The following is a 16,572-nucleotide window of genomic DNA, read 5'->3' on the forward strand; positions in this document are numbered from 1 at the left end:
TCGGAGCTCAGAACCGGCTCTTCTGTGCTGCAGACGAGAGCGAAGTTCTGTCACTGACCTACAGCTGAGGCCTCGGGACGCCCTGCAGCCGTGGCCGGTGGTGTGGACCGTGAGCCGTGCAGGGATCCCCGCCGTCCTCGCCAGGTGGCTCCAGGGGGAAGGTGGCCGCAGGGAGAGCCTCTCTGTGGGGAGACCCGTGTGCCCAGAGCGACCCGGGCCGGCTGCTCTCCCTGCAGCCGTCACCAGCCGGCCGTGGCCAGAGCTGCCAGCCCGGCACAAGGGTTCCCAGGCGAGGGACCACCCGACCGGAGCCCAGGCTGGGGCGGGGGAGGCAGGCGTTTTGAGATGCAGCCCCCGGGAGCCAGGGCAGGCAGGGAGGAGTCCAGAGACAATTCCCGTCCACGGCTGCTGCGCCTCTGACGACTCCTGGGATGTGCGGAGCCCGGGGTGTGGAGGCCGCCGGCCTGTGTCGGGCCCCGGGGAGCGGGAGTCGGGGCCGCCCGTGTTGCTGGGGTCCGGACACTACTGGGCCTCTCTGGGCTGGGCCAAACTGGGGCGCAGGTTGCCGTCTCTCATGGAGACCAGGTCCGTGTGGGAACCTCCTGGGGGCCTTTCTCCCCGGGGGGCTGGGCCCAAACGCGCGTGTGTCCCCATGCGCCCAGGGCTCACCCTGGGGCACAGGGGAGGAGGAGAGCGCCTGCTCACACCTGGGGCTCCTGGCCTGCCGGCCCCAAGCTCAGGGTGCAGAGCCCCCACCCCGGGTAGTCCTCAACCCCAGCTCTGTCTCCCTCGTTCCCTGGAGGACCGGGGGCTCAGCCTCGGGCGCCCCTCCCCTGCTCGCCTCTGCCGCACACCTCCACGGCTCTTCCCGCAACGACCACCCTGGTTTCTGCACGTGAACGTTTCTCCTGGAGCGGGCATGAGTCGGCGGTGACGGTGTCTGTTTGCCTCCGAACGGGCCGCCAGGTCGCTGGGTCTGGCCGCGGTGTAGGCCTGCTCCTCGCTCTCTGGAGGGGAGACCAGGAGCCCCCTCTCACCTTCTCCGCGAGCGAGAGAAAGGAGATGGGTGTGCGCGCGCTGTTCTGGGGGACTGCGATCGTCTCTGTTCCTCGCGGGAAGAAGCGCGGCCTCGTGCTCGAGACGCTGGCGCCGCCGGATGCAAACCGGGCCGCGAGCGGGGCCTGCTTCCCTCCCCGTGCACGGCGGCTCACGCGTGCTGGGTCAGGGCTCCGGACGTCTGTGCAGCTCCCCACACACCAGAAGACGGAGGGAGTCGTTTACGGTGTTTAGAGACGTGATTCCGCAAGTCCGGCCGACCGTAGCCACACAGAATACCGTCCACTGATGTCACGTCCGGGGTCCAGACCTGCTTAAAGAGCCACGCGGACACCGACACGTGTCACTGCTGTGCACGCGTGGGAGGCACCAGGCTCCGCGGAATGACGGGCAGAGGGGCGTGAAGTTCGGCGCCTCGGACGGCAGCCCGTGCGGCCCACTCTGCCGGTGCTGGGTCCAGCCCCGCGCCCGTGGGGACGTGGCCCCTCATGTGGCCGTGTCCATGAGGTCTGCGGCCTCGGGCTCCATCTCAGTGGTTCGTGCTGGGACGTCCACACCACAGGCTGCGGCCCGGAGACCGCGATGCGGAGGTCTGGGGCCCCGGGAGGCTCTGCTCACCGGCTTGTCTGTTGGCGTAACCACGGCGAGAAGAGGCACCAGCTGCCTTTACGGCGAACAACGTTCCAAGGACGTTGGCAAAGCGGAAGCTAGGGCGCCTCCCCGCACAGAGGGGGAGGGTTTGCTCCCTGTTGACGTGACAGAGGAGGGCCCCTGGGGTGCCTGCTCCCCTGTTCCGAGGCGGCCACACGGGGCCCAGGGCCTCCGTGAAGACTGGGGTTCTTGCCTCCGAGAGCTGCTAGAGCACGTGGCCCCAAACCCAGCAGCTTAACGCAACACCCGTGGTTCGTCACACCATCAGGGGTCATGGGCCAGCACGGACCTCGCTGGGCCAGAGTCGCCGTCCGGGGACAGCGGTCCTCCCAAGACTCCAGGAAACTTCCCTTTCCACCCCCCTCCCAGGTCCAGAGAAGCCCGTGTTGCCGGCCGGCCTTCCCCTGTCCTCAGGCGGCGACAGATCTCTGACCACGTCTCCTGTCCTCCCTACCCTCCTCCTCCCCTCAGAAGACCCGGTGGTTGTGTGGCCGCCCGGAGGGCTCGGGAGTAGCCCCTGTTAGCCTCCGCCATTAGCCATCCCCGTCCTGCCTGCAGCCGAATGCCCTCGCCGCGCAGCCAGGCCTGCTCGCGGCGCCGAGGATTCGGACACGGACTTCTTTGGGGGACTGTTCTCCTGCCCCCGCGGTCTCCGGGAGCCCCAGAAAGGCCGCGGCTGGCACTGCGGTGGCCGTATCTGCGGCCCTGGTCCCGTGTCTCTGCCGGCTGGTGTGGCAGCTTCTACCAAAAGTTCATGACGGGGACACCTGGGGGCTCCGTGGGTTAAAGCCTCTGCCTTCAGCTCAGGTCGTGATCTCGGGGTCCTTGGATCAAGACTCACGGCAGGCTCCCTGCTCGGCGGGGACCTGCTTCCCCTCTCCACTGCCCCTGCTGTGCTCCCTCTCTCACTGTCTCTCTCTGTCAAATGAATAAATAAAATCTTAAAAGAAAGGAAACTTCGCGTGTCGGTCCCTGGCTGTGCCCCCAATGCCAGCTAGCAGGCTCTCGACGAGGGATTGTTGTCAACTGAGCGTAATTACGGCCTTCGGCAGCCGAGGTTTTCTCGGGTGACAGCCTGTGGTGAGCGGTTCTCGTCACAGCACCGGCCGCCCCGTTCCCTCGGTGCACACGCGGGCTTCTTACTGACACATGGTGGCCCGCGGCGTCGCAGCTGGTGGCAGGAACTTGGCTGATTCCGCCAAGTCGCCCGCGTCGTGAGCCGCACATCTCAGGGCAGCTGGAGGGGCTTCCTGCCAGCTCTGCCTGAGGCCGCGGGTCCACTCTGCAGCTCCGCCCGGGCAGAGGCCAGTTCAGACAGGGCACTGGCCCCACAGTGCCATGGGCAGGGGCCTGGATGGATCCCCTGGGCTGGACCTGCTGGGATGCACGAGGCCCGGGACGCAGGGCGCTGGCGACCCAGGACGGTGCTTTCTGTCCCACCACAAAGTGGTGCCCTGTCCTGCCCTGCGGGGGCCGGTTCTCTGACAGGGGGACGGGGTGGGCCCGGGAGCAAGGGCTCACCCGGGAGCTCCAGAGGCAGCACACACAGGGCCCTGGCCCACCAGCGGGAGCACCGCGCAGGCGTCTGACTCAATGCTGACGAGGCTTATCCCCCCAAGTCCCGTCGGGCTCATGGCCTCCGGATGTGCCTGTCCTCAACCCGCACGGGCAGGCCCTGCACATACTCTGCTGAAGTGAGTTCTGGCTCCTTACGCGAACAGCCCCAGACGAATAACCCTCTTTACGTTTCCCCTTGTGCCGTAGAGACCTCAGCCAAAGAGGGATCCCGTCTCCGTCACAGCTTCTGTCTTTCTCCAAACGCCCTGAGCCGACCAGCCGAGCCGTCTCCCGTGCGGCTGAGATCATGGAAGCTTCCGTGCAGGCCCTGAAGACCAGAGTCTCCGGGAAGCTGCGGGGATCTTGGCCTCCCACCGGTGAGCCCCCCGAGGGGCCCCCCCAGCAGTGGCCCCAAGGGGCAGACCCCAGGCTGGGAGGGAACTGCGCAGAGCGCTTCTCACTCGCCTCCCTGCTCACTCCTGGCAGACGCGGTGGGTCTGCACCGCTGCTCCGACAGGCGTGGGCTGTGTCCGGGTTCACTTGGGAGGTAACGGTCCCTCTGCGGTCCAGACTGAACCAGGGGTGGCCGCTCAAGCCCTTGGCAGACTGCGTCATGGCATCCAAGAGCCGCCGTGCCCTGGTGGTGAGACCGGGCGGCCAGGGGTGGCGCAGACCGTGGGAGCCGTGCGCGGGGCTGTGCCGGGGAGGCCCGTTCCCGTGGCAGCAGCCAGCAGCCGGCAAGGACAGCAAGCCCCTCCCTGCTGCGTGGCCGTGGCCTCCATGACTTCCTCTGGGCCTCTGAGAACCAGTTTGCTGGACTCTGAACGGGGACGGCAGTGGCTGCTGGCGGAGCGGCCCCCTCCGAGCACGGCAGCCTGTTGGGGCAAACGCAGTGCGGCCGGCCGGACCTCGGGGCGGTGCATGAGCCCTGCACGGGGCATGGGAAGACGGGTTTGTGAGAAGCAGACTAACCCGGGCGTTTCAGCGCGGCGTCACGGGCCGCGCGGTCCCCGGGTTCCTCCCCCAAAAGAGCCGTAGACACGTCGTGCCGACTGAGCCTTGTTTCTTCTATTGAGTTTTACGTTTTTGATTTATTTCAAGTTGTTATTTGAAGTCTGCGTAGGAGACACGTACGGTGAAAGTGGTCTCAGGAGTAGAACTTAGTGATTCTTCACCGACAGCGCCCGGCCTGCCCCAGCAGGGGCCTGCCCGATGCCCTCCCCGCTCTGGCCCATCCCCCACCTTCCTCTGGCAGCCCCTCCCCCCGCGGCCGTGTTGTGTTTCGTTTCCTTCTCTCTCCTCCCCGTTCCCATGTGTTCATCTGCGTTTTGTAAAAGATTTTATTTATTATTTGTCCGAGAGACCCAGCAAGAGAGGAGCACCAGCGGGGGGGTGGGGGAGGGGGAAGCAGCCTCCCGGCCCAGCAGGGAGCCCGACGCTCATCCCGGGACCCTGGGACCGTGACCCTGACCCGAGCCAGAGGCAGTCGTCTAAGGATGGGCTGCCCGGCGCCCCGTCTGTTTTGTTTCGTAAATTCCTGGCGCGAGTGAGACCACACGGTGTTTGTGGTTCTCTTGCGGACTCACAACATGAAGCCCTGCGGCTCCGTCCACTGACCGGGACACTCGTTCGCTTTCTCTCTGTGTCAAACGGAGGCGTCCTTCCCAGGGCTCCTCTAGCGACACTCATCTCCCTGGTCCCTCCTCGGTCGTCCTTACGGCATTATCTCCGAGATCGTACAAATCGTCTTGGAGAAGTGACCCAAGTTTCCTTCTAGAACCACACAGGGACGCAACAGCCTTGGGGAAATACAGAAGCTTTCTGGGCCCCAACCCGGACAGAGCAGCGAGGAGGGAGCCAGTGTCCAGCTGGAGAGAGCCTGGCCCCGAATGCTGCCCGCACCCCTGACCGGCCGGGGGCTGGAGCCGCGGGGGCCGAGCTCTGCCGGCCGCCCCGTCTCACCGCCAGGGCGCAGAGGCTTGTCGAGGACGCGACCTCGCGGGTGCCCTGTCTCCGGGGGCCCAGAGCGCTGACCGTCTTTCCTGAACGTCACAGCAAACATGGGTTTTAAAAGCCCATTTCCTCACGTGGAGGGCGTGCGAGGGCATTGTGGAGAGCATTGGTTTGAAGGAGAAGGAAGCCCTGGCCCCGGGGCAGACACGGCTGACGTGGTGGGTGCCGTCTGCGACCGCCTTGCCCCGTGTAGGGCAGCAGGTGGGCTCGTCCTCACACACGGCTTCCTCCCCAGATGTCCTGCCGGAAGATGTGCTGACCACAATCGCGAACGTGTCCGGATGCCTGCCGTACATGCTGCCCCCCGAGTGCCCGGACACCTGCCTGGCCAACAAGTACCGGCTCATCACGGGCGCCTGCAACAACAGGTCAGCGTGTCCTCTGGACGGGCCCCACCTCGGGGGGGTGGAGGGCAGTGGCATTCCATCCCGAGGGGCTGCAGACCTCCACGGGCTTGTCCCACATCTGAGCACCCTGGACCCCCGACCTGCCCCGCTTGTCGGCAGGTGTGTCCCCGACGTGACCCAATGCACTGGTGTCCCCTGGACGCTGCCCCAACCCCTCTGCAGGTGTCCCATAGACACCTGTCCACGCCGTCCGTGGGCATCCTCTGGACACTGCCCCTCCCCTTCCACAAAGTGTCCCCTAGAATCGGGTTCTGGGAAGGCCCAGGAGCCGTGGGTTCGACTGAGATCAGAACGCTGAGAAGGCTACAGGCCAAGGAATGTGGCTCCATCAGGCCCGGATGTCCGTTGGGCCACAGGTGGAGGACGGCCACGGGACCCGCGACACAAGTCTGCACCAGAGCAGCCGCCCGGGTACCAGAGGGCAGAACAGCTGTGGCTGTGCCCGCAGTGGGGTCCGGGGAAGAAGGCCGTCGTCCTGCCCGCCCGCCCGCCCGCCCTCCCGCCTGCTCTGAGCCAGGAACCATGACACGTGTTGGGGAACGCGATAGCCCCGTCCTCCCCCCGCTGGTGAGTGGGACCCCTGGCCCAGTGCATCCAGCAGAAACAGGACTGGTTTCCATTTTTGTTACAAAGAGTTTCACAGTCTGAAGGTTAGGTCCGGTGATGACCATAGTCCCGGACTGAACAGAAACGTGGAGCAGATCTCAGAGGACCCAGAACGGTGCTGGCCGCGTGGTGGTCACGGGGCCCACAGGACTGGTCACGGGGCTGGTCACAGGGCTCATGGGGGCTGCTGCCAACAGGCAGGAGCGTGTGGTCTCATCTGTGGTTCAGGACAGGTAATGCCTGAGTGAACCAAACCATCGGGATGCGGGATTTCCCAGATGCCCAGACTTCCTTCCTGCACTCTGCTGAAGCCGCTGCTTGCGCCAGGAGCGCGTCCCCTCTCCCCTCCAGCCGCCTCCCCAGGAGGGCCTGGGCCCCTCAGCTCAGCCGCCCAGGTCCCTTCGGCAGGGGCAGGACGTCCCCTGGCCCAGACCTGGGGAGCCCCGTCCAGGGATTGTGTCTCGGCCCCTCTCCCGGCCGGGCCCGTCTGCTCTGTCCCCGCCGACCCTTGAGGCCCAGGCGACAGAGGGAGGGAGTCCCCTGTGCACACGACACCCCGCTCGGGGCTGCTCCTGCGCCGTGTCTGCGCGACACGCCACACACGTGTGCTCTCGTGGCCTGGGGCCCGCCCACTCGCAGGGGTCTGTGCCATGCCCCCCGGCACGTGTACCCGGTTCGTGCTGATCGAGGGGCTAGAGACAGGGCAGGGGTTTCCTGCGGATGCACATTTTCTCCCTGAGGAAGAGCCCGTTCCTTCCGGAGAGTTCTGGTTGTTGCGCTGAGCAGCAGCGGCACTGCGGGTCAGAGGGTCACCTTCTGCTCCGTTTGGAAGGTTTGTCCTGGGCCGGACGCCGGGGTTGCCGCTCGTCCGAGTCGCGCCCGTGGTCAGACGTCTTTGCAAAGTTCCCAGGATTCAGGCTCCAACACGTCGGCCTTTACCACCGTGTTGTTTCCTACGTTGGACTGAGTGTCCACCAGCGCTTCTTTCTGATTTCCTGGGGCTTGTCTGTTACCGTCTTTCTTCTCGACGAACGTGGACGCACAGCGGCTGTTTCCACTTTCTTTCCTTCCCGAACCGCGTCCCTTCTTAGCTCGTTGCTGCTCCTGCCGCGAACTGCGGGGTCTGGCCCGCCTGTCGGCTGCATGTCGGCCGATGTTCTGTCTTTAAGCAAATGTGATTTGGAATTTGACTGTGTAACGTCTGAATTTCCAAATGCTGCATTGGAAGGAGACCATTTCCGCCGGTCTCCCTGCGTGTGGGGTGACAGGCGGGCGTCACGGCTGCAGGATGTCCTCACGGCCCTTTCCCCTTCGCTGAGACGATGCCGAGTGCTGGGACACAGCCCGCGAAATCGGGTAACCGGAGTGGAGAAGGATCTCTGCGCCCCACAGTCCTTCCTGTCGGGAGGACGGGATCGGCACTACCCGCGTGGCGCATGCGTGAAGGCACGTGGGGCCTGTTTCCGGGCCGACGCCACTCTCGGGCGCGTTGCCCTCGATGGTCCTCAGGCTCCCACATCCGCCCGGGTTTCTGGGCATGAGTACATGGGCGTGCGTGCTGCTCTCATCCATCACGGCACATTCGGGTCTCGGCGGGGGCTGCCGGATGTGACGGTGACCATCGGACGACTGTTGTCGGCATTCTGGGCCCTGTTTCTGCCTCCGCGAGAGGGAAGGACGCTCCGCAGACAGAGCCGTTCCTGCCTTTTCGGAGGATTCGTGGAGGCCCCGCGTGTGGTGTTCGATGCCGCGACGTCACCGCAGATGACCGGACAGTATCTGACCTCTTGGGACTTGCTCGGGGCCTTAGCCACAGAGGACGTGAGCAGAGCTCCAGGCACCTCCTCCCCGAGCAAGGCTCCCCGCTCAGGCCGCGGTCCGGGACTCCCGTGTGGAGACGCCGGACTCAAGAAGGCAGCAGAGTTTCCGCGGCTCAGACAGCTGCTCGCCAGCCTGGCCTGGCCGTCTCCGACCTGCACCCCACAGAGGGAGACGCAGGCGACGTTTGCACCCACAGAGTGACGGGCTCACCTGCCTCAGGAGAAGCCGCGGACTCAAGAGCGGAGTCGGGGGGAAACACATGCCCCGCCTGCCCCCACGCACGCACGGCGCTTGTGGCGGCAAAACCGTCCTCCCGACAGGAAAGACCGAAGGCCGCGGAAATCCTCCTGCACTTCCGTCAGCTCGTGTCGCCGGCGGTGTCCGGCACACGGCAGTTCTCGGCGGAGGGAAAGGACCGCGGGGCTGCCAAGCTGGCGTCCCGCGTGGACACAGGCAGGCTAGGCATGGCCTTGCGGGCTGCGGGACGTGGCCCGTCTGCACCACGGCGTGATTCTGCGTGGAGCCTCCTCGCCCTCGGAGAGTCTCTGACCTCAGAACCCGCGAGCTCCTGGAGGAGGCAGCGCACTCCGCCGGCAAAATCTGGTTCTTGTGTTTGATGTGCCGCAGAGCCCCTGGCCTCCGTGGGTTTAGTGTGTAACTCGCTGTGCATAACGTTCCCTGCATTAATTTGTCAAAACTCCTGCCCAAAGCCCAACTAACTGTGGGGTCAGTCTTCCAAAGCTGCGAGAACAGGCGTATGTCCACCGGCTCCCGCGGGCTCCCTGGAAACTCCTGTTCCGTCGGGACACCCGCCGTGTCCTCTCATTTGTGTTTTGATGGAGTGCGGGAAGCCATCCGGCAGAGATGACCCTGCAGATCCCACTGGAGGGGACGTCCTCCGCACGGTGGCTCCCGTGGGGAAGCCCGCGTTTAACCTGCTTCGAACTGTCATCTCCAGACCACAGACAGGGGCCACGCAGAGCCCGGGCAGCACTAAGGTCGTTCACAATTCTGACACCTGAACAGAGACAAACGGGAGCCCCTGATGGGTGCACGCGGCCCCCAAGGCCCCAGGACGCTCGCGTGTCTGAGGCAACCTAGATGCTGCTGGGGTGGTTCTCCTGCATGAAACACACAGACCACAACACGGGCACGAATGACACCAGGACAGGGAAGTTTCCAGAGTTCTTGGAGCACATGGCGTCCAAGCCCATGAGGGAAAAGCACAGCATTGGTCAAACTGCGTCGACCCGGGTCTGCGCCGCCTGCTGTCAGGGAGCTCCAGCCGTGACTGCACGCCAGGGGCTGAACGTCCTCATGCTCCCGGCCAGCGGATGGGGCATGGGGCACGGTCGGAGCCACACCAGGTCCCGGGCCACGTGGGGACCTCCTGGGGATGGGGTGTGGGAAGGACGCGCTACCATGGAGCTCTGAGCTCATTCTCGGTGACGCCGCAGCTCCTCGAGCAGACCCCACACACAGCCCCCGCGCGCCCACATCCGTCCGCAGCCAGGAGGACACCCACGGGAGCCACCCAGCCTCCACCGTGGACTTCCATCCACAATCCTCTCAGGCTGGACATTGGACGCGCCTCTCTCAGCATCGGGTGCTGGAGCCTCGGAGAGGAGAGTCCGCGCTTCCGAACATCGCAGCAGAAACGGCTGCGTCCCCATGACCTCTTGTCCAGAAAGGCTTCCGTCTGCTCACCCCGTCAGCTCCTGACCTTGTCCTCCCCGCAGCCGAGAACCCAGTGGACAGGTGCTACGGACCTTAATGTCGGTCCCACGTTGGGCCGAGGGTCTTCTGACACGACAGTGCGCCAGGTGCCTCGTGGGGAGGCCGTGCACAGGCCCCCGACGGCACCGAACACCAGCCCTGGCCCCGGCTGCTCTCCCTCCAGGACTCCCGCCAGGCAGGCCGACGGCACACCCTTTCCTGGTGTCCACACGGACCGCAAGCCCCTGGGCTCTGGGGACAGTCTATAAGCTCCCGAAATGCAAGTCAGTCAGCAGAGAAATCGTGGCCTAAGCAGCTGAATGAACATTTCGCTATTTTTCACGAAGTCAATTTGCACCTCCCCCAAGCAGTGGAATTTCCACAGACACAAACCGACTGTAAAGATTCCTACCGTCGGGGAGAGCACACGGTCTCCCCACGAGGACCTCCTGCCGCTAACGAGATACGCCGTGGTCCCGCGTCATTCCACACACGGGGCCAGGCTGGCGTGTGGGAGCTCTCGGAAGGATTGATGACAGGACCCACCCCGTGGCCCTGCAGACCCTCCCAAGTCCCTACCCCGCCTCCCGCTGGCAAGTCCCCCGGGGCTCCTGGCCGGGGCAGCGGCGACATGAGTGACCGCGTTTCCCCGTCTCCGGGGGCTGTGGCCCCGCTAGGAGCAGCGCGTCTGTTCCGTCTTTCCGACGCCAACACGGCGTCTCACCCTCTGGTGTGCGGATGTGTCGTGAGTGTGGCCGTGGTCTCGGCAGCTCCCGGCCCTTCCGTGCGAGGCAGAGTTTCTCCACCAGCCACGCTGACGGAGGACCAGTCCCCGTGGGCGGCGTCCTCAATCGTGCTGATAATGTCTTGAAACAAAGCAACGGATCTTCAAACATTTATATTTTTGAACGCTCCAAAGCCGTCACGAAGTCATGCGGCCTGTCACAATTCTCTTGGATTTCGTGACTTAGACGTTCCAAGTGTCAACACTTGGGGTATGTGGGGGCTTGTTGGAGAGTGTAGACCTGACCTTCTCCAACTCTGACGCTCGTCCACGGCAAGCCTCCGAACCGGCCTCACGCACTTTGCAAAGACCCTGCAGACGCCCGTGGCTGGTGCCCACGTGGACGCGGCGCACAAATGCCCAGAGAACACGAACACCGTCAGGATTTTATGCCCAAATTATCCGTCAAAAAAAAAATTCCCAACAGGAGATTCTCATTTCTTTTTGCTCTCAAACGGATATTTCCATTCTATTTTTCCCCAAATGTAGGCTCTTACGGTTGAAAGTCTCTCGTCTGTTTCCGCAGAGACCACCCCCGGTGGGGAGCGTCCAACACGGCGCTGGCGAGATGGCTGCCACCGGCCTACGAAGATGGCATCAGTGAGCCCCGGGGGTGGAACCCTCACTTCCTGTACCGCGGCTTCCCGCTGCCCCCGGTAGGTGTCCCCGCACCTGGGACATGGTCCCCACAACACTGCCAGACCGCCCCCACCCGGGAGGATGCCCTCAGCTGCGCCCAGGCTCCGGGCGGCGGGCTCAGAGCCCCGTGCTCTCCGTCCCCACAGGCCTGCGCCTGGTGGCTTTGCGCCCCCCTCCCCACCTCGGGGGCTGACGGGCGGAGAGATGAGCATCACCAGCAGTGACGGGAACAATGCAGACTTAGATTAAGGCTCAGCTAACTCTCGTCTCTTCGCAGTCATTTCGGTCTTTGGGGTTTGTTTTGTTACAGATATATTCACTTTGGGGGGAAGAGTAGAGAGAGTGGATCCCACACAGACCCCGCTGGTCCCGGAGCCCAGCATGTCCTGTGACATCACGACCCTGAGATCACGACCTGAGCCGAAACTGAGGCTCGGTTGGTTGATCACCTGAGGCACCCAGGTGCCCTTTATTTTGGCTTTTTGATACACATTCTTTTACCCATTGGCAGAGGAGGAGGTCTAATCAAAGATACTTAAAAGTTAAGTAATTCACTCATTTATGCAAAATGATGGCTGCTGCTTTACTCCCAGAGGCAAATATTTGCTAAGCAAACTCGTATCCAATCCACTGATCAATTTGGTTAAAAAGTGGATATTTTGCCCTCAATTTGCCTATTTGATTTCGTGAATAAATCAGACTGCCGGGTCTTAAACTATGTATGACAATGGGATTCTCCAGAAATACGATAGTGACAATCTGTTCCGTGTGAACATGCTCAGGGACCGGTACTCTGTCCCCAGACCCCTACCGAGGCAGTCGGCTTCCCTGGGCGGTTCTCGTGGACGGCGCCGAGCAGGACGACAGGTGCCCCTCGAGCTGGGAGCAGCATCAGAGCTGGTGGCCGGGCCCTGGGGGGAGGGCTCAGTCCCCCCGGCTGCACTCGTCCCCGTCCCCTCCTGCAGGACACTCTCGGCCTCCATTGGACTGTCCCTAACAGACAGAGTAACACCTTCCCCATCCTGCCTGATGCCCCGAGGCTCTCTGGGCTCCATGGGAAGGGACTAGATTCTGTAAACCCGTGTTTCCCAGAATCACGTGGCTACTTGCAGTGACCGGTGCTCAGACATCGTCAACATGGGCTGCTGGGTTCCTGCACAAACTACTCCACGTCGCCACCCTCCAGTTCCGGAGGAGAGATGGGGGTTACCGGGCTGCTGCCACGCGTGGGCGAGACTGTGGGGTATCCTCTTCCCTGGCCCCCAGGTCCACGTCCCCTCTGACCACAGGCAGGAGAGGCTCTCAGATTTTAAGAACCATGTGATTGCATTGGACCCACTTGGAACTGCAGAAGAGCCCCTGTGTCAAGGTCTGGACAGTAATCACATCTGCAGACCTGCGGGGGCCTGAGCACAGCCCCATGCCCCCGGCCCCGCCCTCTGGGTCATGGCCCTTATCACACCAGCGGCTCCCCGTCCGTGAGCGGGCGCCCTGACCCACGGTCTCCCCTGTGTCCTCCTTCTCTGCAGATTCCCATCCCACATGACACGCTGGTCTCGCTCACAGGTCCGGGAGGTGACAAGACAAGTCATTCAGGTCCCCAACGAGGCTGTGACTGAGGACGAGCAGTATTCCGACCTCCTGACGGCGTGGGGACAATACATTGATCACGACATTGCGTTCACCCCCCAGAGCACCAGCAAAGCTGCGTTTGGGGGAGGAGCTGACTGCCAGCTGACGTGTGAAAACCAGAACCCGTGTTTCCCCATACAGGTAAAATCCGAAACTGTTTGACTCCTCACTATGAAAGAAACAGATGTCATTTTAGAAATCAAACAGGGGAGTGAAAGTGAAGGTCCACATCCCCATCGTCCTGTGCGGGGGACGGGGAGGTCACCGCCATGAGGAGCATCTTGTGCGTTTGTCCAGGAATTGTCGTGTGTGCGTGTGCGCGTGTGCGTGCTCTGACCCCTACAGCTGACGCATCCCGCTGTGTGTCGTTGGGAACCTGTTGTAATCAGCCAACATCGTACATATCGTTAAGTGGACAGACATTTGACATCCTAAGGTCTGCACGGTAACGCATTAACCCATTTGCTTGCTCACGAGCATTTAAGTTTCAAGCTTTGCTGTTTTCGCACCGACACAGACAGCGAAGCGAAGCTTGCCTCTGGACATGAGCCGCAGCGCCCCTGTGTCTTCCTGTCGGGCGAGGTGCCCGGGACTCGGCTGCAGAGCTAGAGGGCAGTGTCCATGGCGGTTGCCGTGGATACTGCAGAACGGGTCTCCCTAAATACGGTTCTCATTTCCCTCTCACCACGCTGAGCCCGGCAGGAGCCCGTGGCAGGCTAGGACTGAGAGCAGGGGACAGGAGTGGACGGGTCAGAGAATGCCCCCCAGGCCGATGACTGTGGTCAGCCTGGAGCTTCCCGGGTGCCCGCAGAGGCTGTGACGGCGTCTCCCCTTTCCCGCAGCTGCCCAGCAACACCTCGGGGAGCGCAGGCGGCTCCTGTTTGCCGTTCTACCGGTCCTCTGCCGCCTGCGGCACCGGGATGCAAGGCGCCTTCTTCGGGAACCTGAGCTCGGCCAACCCGCGACAGCAGATGAACGGGCTGACGTCTTTCCTGGATGCGTCCACGGTGTACAGCAGCTCCCTGGCCCTGGAGAAACAGCTGCGCAACTGGACGAGCCCCGAGGGGCTGCTGCGGGTCAACACGCGCCACCAGGACGCCGGCCGCGCCTACCTGCCCTTCGCACGGCCCAGCGCCTGCGCACCTGAGCCCGGCCCCCGCGGGACGGCCGCCGTGCCCTGCTTCCTGGCGGGGGACAGCCGAGCCAGTGAGGTGCCCGCTCTGACGGCCCTGCACACGCTGTGGCTGCGGGAGCACAACCGGCTGGCCTCGGCGCTCAAGGCTCTGAACGCACACTGGAGCGCCCACACGGCCTACCAGGAGGCGCGCAAGGTGGTGGGCGCCCTGCACCAGGTGCGAGGCCCCGGGGCGCCGGGGGCATGGGGGCGGGGTCGGAGCAGATGGGGGAGCCCCACAGGCAGACAGGGCGGGGGCTTCCGGGACACAGGCCGCAGCCTGGATGCGCCCCTGCGAGTCGCGACCTCGCGTCCCAGGGGAGCACACATGGGGCCGGTGAAGCAGAAAGGGGACGGCAGGGACGTGCGAACAGGGTTCCGTAGGGCTGGAGGGCAGGAACCTGTCCCTATTTCAGACAGCCCGTCAGACCCGCTCCGAACTCCAACGAGGTGGCCGGGGCCCGGGCGGGGGTGTGGCTCCCGGGGTTCCCTGTGGGGGTCTTACCCCTCCCCCACCGTGGGGGGCCTCCCGGCTGTGTCCCCCTGGTGGCGTTGTGCTTGGCTGGGCTGTGCCCATGCCCCTCCCCCGAAGAGGGCTCCGGGGACACATGCTGTCCAACCTCGCACCGCGCTCTGGCCACTGGACCGGACCGCGCACAGTGGACGCTCGGGAGTGTGTGCGGAGGGCGTGTGTGCCGTCCAGTCCCGCGTCACCCCAGGAGCCCTGCCCTCGTCCGCCCAGGACGGGGCCGCATTTCTCGGCTTCACTGTTCACTTTCAGGTTCTCTGGAGTGTTTTTTCAGTCAATAGCTTCTCTTCGGTGTTTTTTTGCAAATATCTCGGAAACCCCAAAACAACGAGAGGTTGTGTTTAGGGTTGATAAATGCTTGCCGGGAGGTGGGCTGCATCGGAGGGGTTCTCGCAGCCGTCCATCTTCCCTGCTTCTGCGGTCTGGATCTCTCCCTTCCTGGAAAGCCTCGTGGCATTGAAAGAAACATCTGCAGGTCAGAAGATGGAGAGCACGCCCGGTCCCACGGCCGCGGCCTCAGCTCTGAGCAGCCAGGCCCAGGCCTGGCCTGGCCTTAGCTCCTGCCCTGAAGCAGAGACAAGCCTTCTGCCTCCTGACCCGCGAAGTCCCACAACAGCCCCGCTCGGCCCGACAGAGCCCCATGGTGCTCCCCACCCAGGCAGTTACCCCAACTTCAGCAGCTCATCCCCCGAGCCCCCTCTGACCCAGACAGACAGCCCTATATGGGCAAGTCCCCAGGGTCTATGTCTACACTGGTGCCCCTACGGGTCATGACAATGGGCCCTACACCCCCTGGGACCCCGAGGCAAGCTTCAGAGAAGGGGGGAGGGAAGCAATCTCTTGCACTGGAATTTAAATTTAAAGCTGTCTCGCGTTCCTGGCGGGGAAGAGGAAGGCCATTTCCCTTGTGGGAACAAGAAGCAGACGTGGAGCCGCACCCACACCGGGCAGCAAGCCACACTGAGCTCCCGTGCAGGCAGGGCTGCGGACACGGCTGGGGTCTGGGCTGAGGGCCGGGTCATCCCCACTCCATGCCCACCAGTGGCCAGGTGCTTCTCACTCATCCCTGAACCGGCTCGGGGATGACCCGCCAGAGAAGGAGCACTGACCCGGCTCCAGACCCCAGAGCTGAAAGCAGGCTCAGCGGCAGCCCAGGGCTCCGCGCGTCTGCCATTCCGCCGGCTTGGAGGCCGCACAGCCGCTCCCCGCTGCGCGCCCGCGGAGTGCAAATCAGAAAACACGTCCCGCTCGGAGGGGACCTGTTCTGAGGGCACAGGTGGGAGCTTTCTCCCAGCGGCCGGAGAAGGAGCAGCTGCACGGAGAGCTGCGAGCAAAGACCTTGTGTTCTCGACAGAACTGTTCCTGTCGGCTTTTACCTCATCGGACGCCACGTATCGACCCAAATCCCTTTAATCCTGGAAGAATTTGATGCTGATTTTTACAGCAAAGACCATGACTGGTAAACCTCCCAGCAGAGCCCTTGTCCCTGACCTGCAGGGGGCACCGAACAGAAACCACAGGACGAGGGTGGGTGGCCTTGTTGCCGCTGATGGGGCTCCGCGGAGGCACCGGCACGGGAATCAGAGACCCAGGCCGCCCACAGTCGTGCCCCCGGAGGCCTCGGATCGAGTAGCCTCTGGGAGGCCACAGCCCCACCCCCGTCCCTCGAAGGGCCCGCATCTGACTCGCAGACTCCCGAGGACCAGAACAAACGGACCAGCACCTTTCTGAGAAGTCACTCGGAGGCCCTAGCGCGGGGTGGGGCGACGACAGAGAGCCGATCCCGTCAGCAGACCGCGGGGTGCTGCCTTCAGGAGAGATGCTCGCTGCGGCCTGTGGACCACGCCCGTCCTGTCCCTTCAGAGAGCACGCTGTCTCCTCCAGGCTGAGACCAAACCGGACAAGGCCTCGGTCACAAAACCCAGGGCCAGTCTGGGCTCCTGTGAGACCCCCACCAGCCCCTTTCCTTCCCGTCTGTTTTGGCGAG

The 16,572-nt window shown here is 63.7% G+C and overlaps 1 protein-coding gene across 1 annotated transcript in view; it reads left to right on the forward strand.

Annotated features, from left to right (window-relative positions):
- The window catches only part of TPO (thyroid peroxidase), a 38,765-nt gene that overhangs the window by 9,254 nt on the left and 12,939 nt on the right, over positions 1 to 16,572 (forward strand). The window contains 5 exon segments of the mRNA XM_045979941.1: positions 3,472 to 3,641; positions 5,513 to 5,645; positions 11,138 to 11,267; positions 12,817 to 13,023; positions 13,725 to 14,234. Of these exon segments, the coding sequence (XP_045835897.1) occupies positions 3,472 to 3,641; positions 5,513 to 5,645; positions 11,138 to 11,267; positions 12,817 to 13,023; positions 13,725 to 14,234 (1,150 nt within the window).

The sequence above is a fragment of the Meles meles genome, chromosome 15 (assembly GCF_922984935.1).
Source record: "Meles meles chromosome 15, mMelMel3.1 paternal haplotype, whole genome shotgun sequence".
Taxonomy (NCBI): Eukaryota; Metazoa; Chordata; class Mammalia; order Carnivora; family Mustelidae; genus Meles; species Meles meles.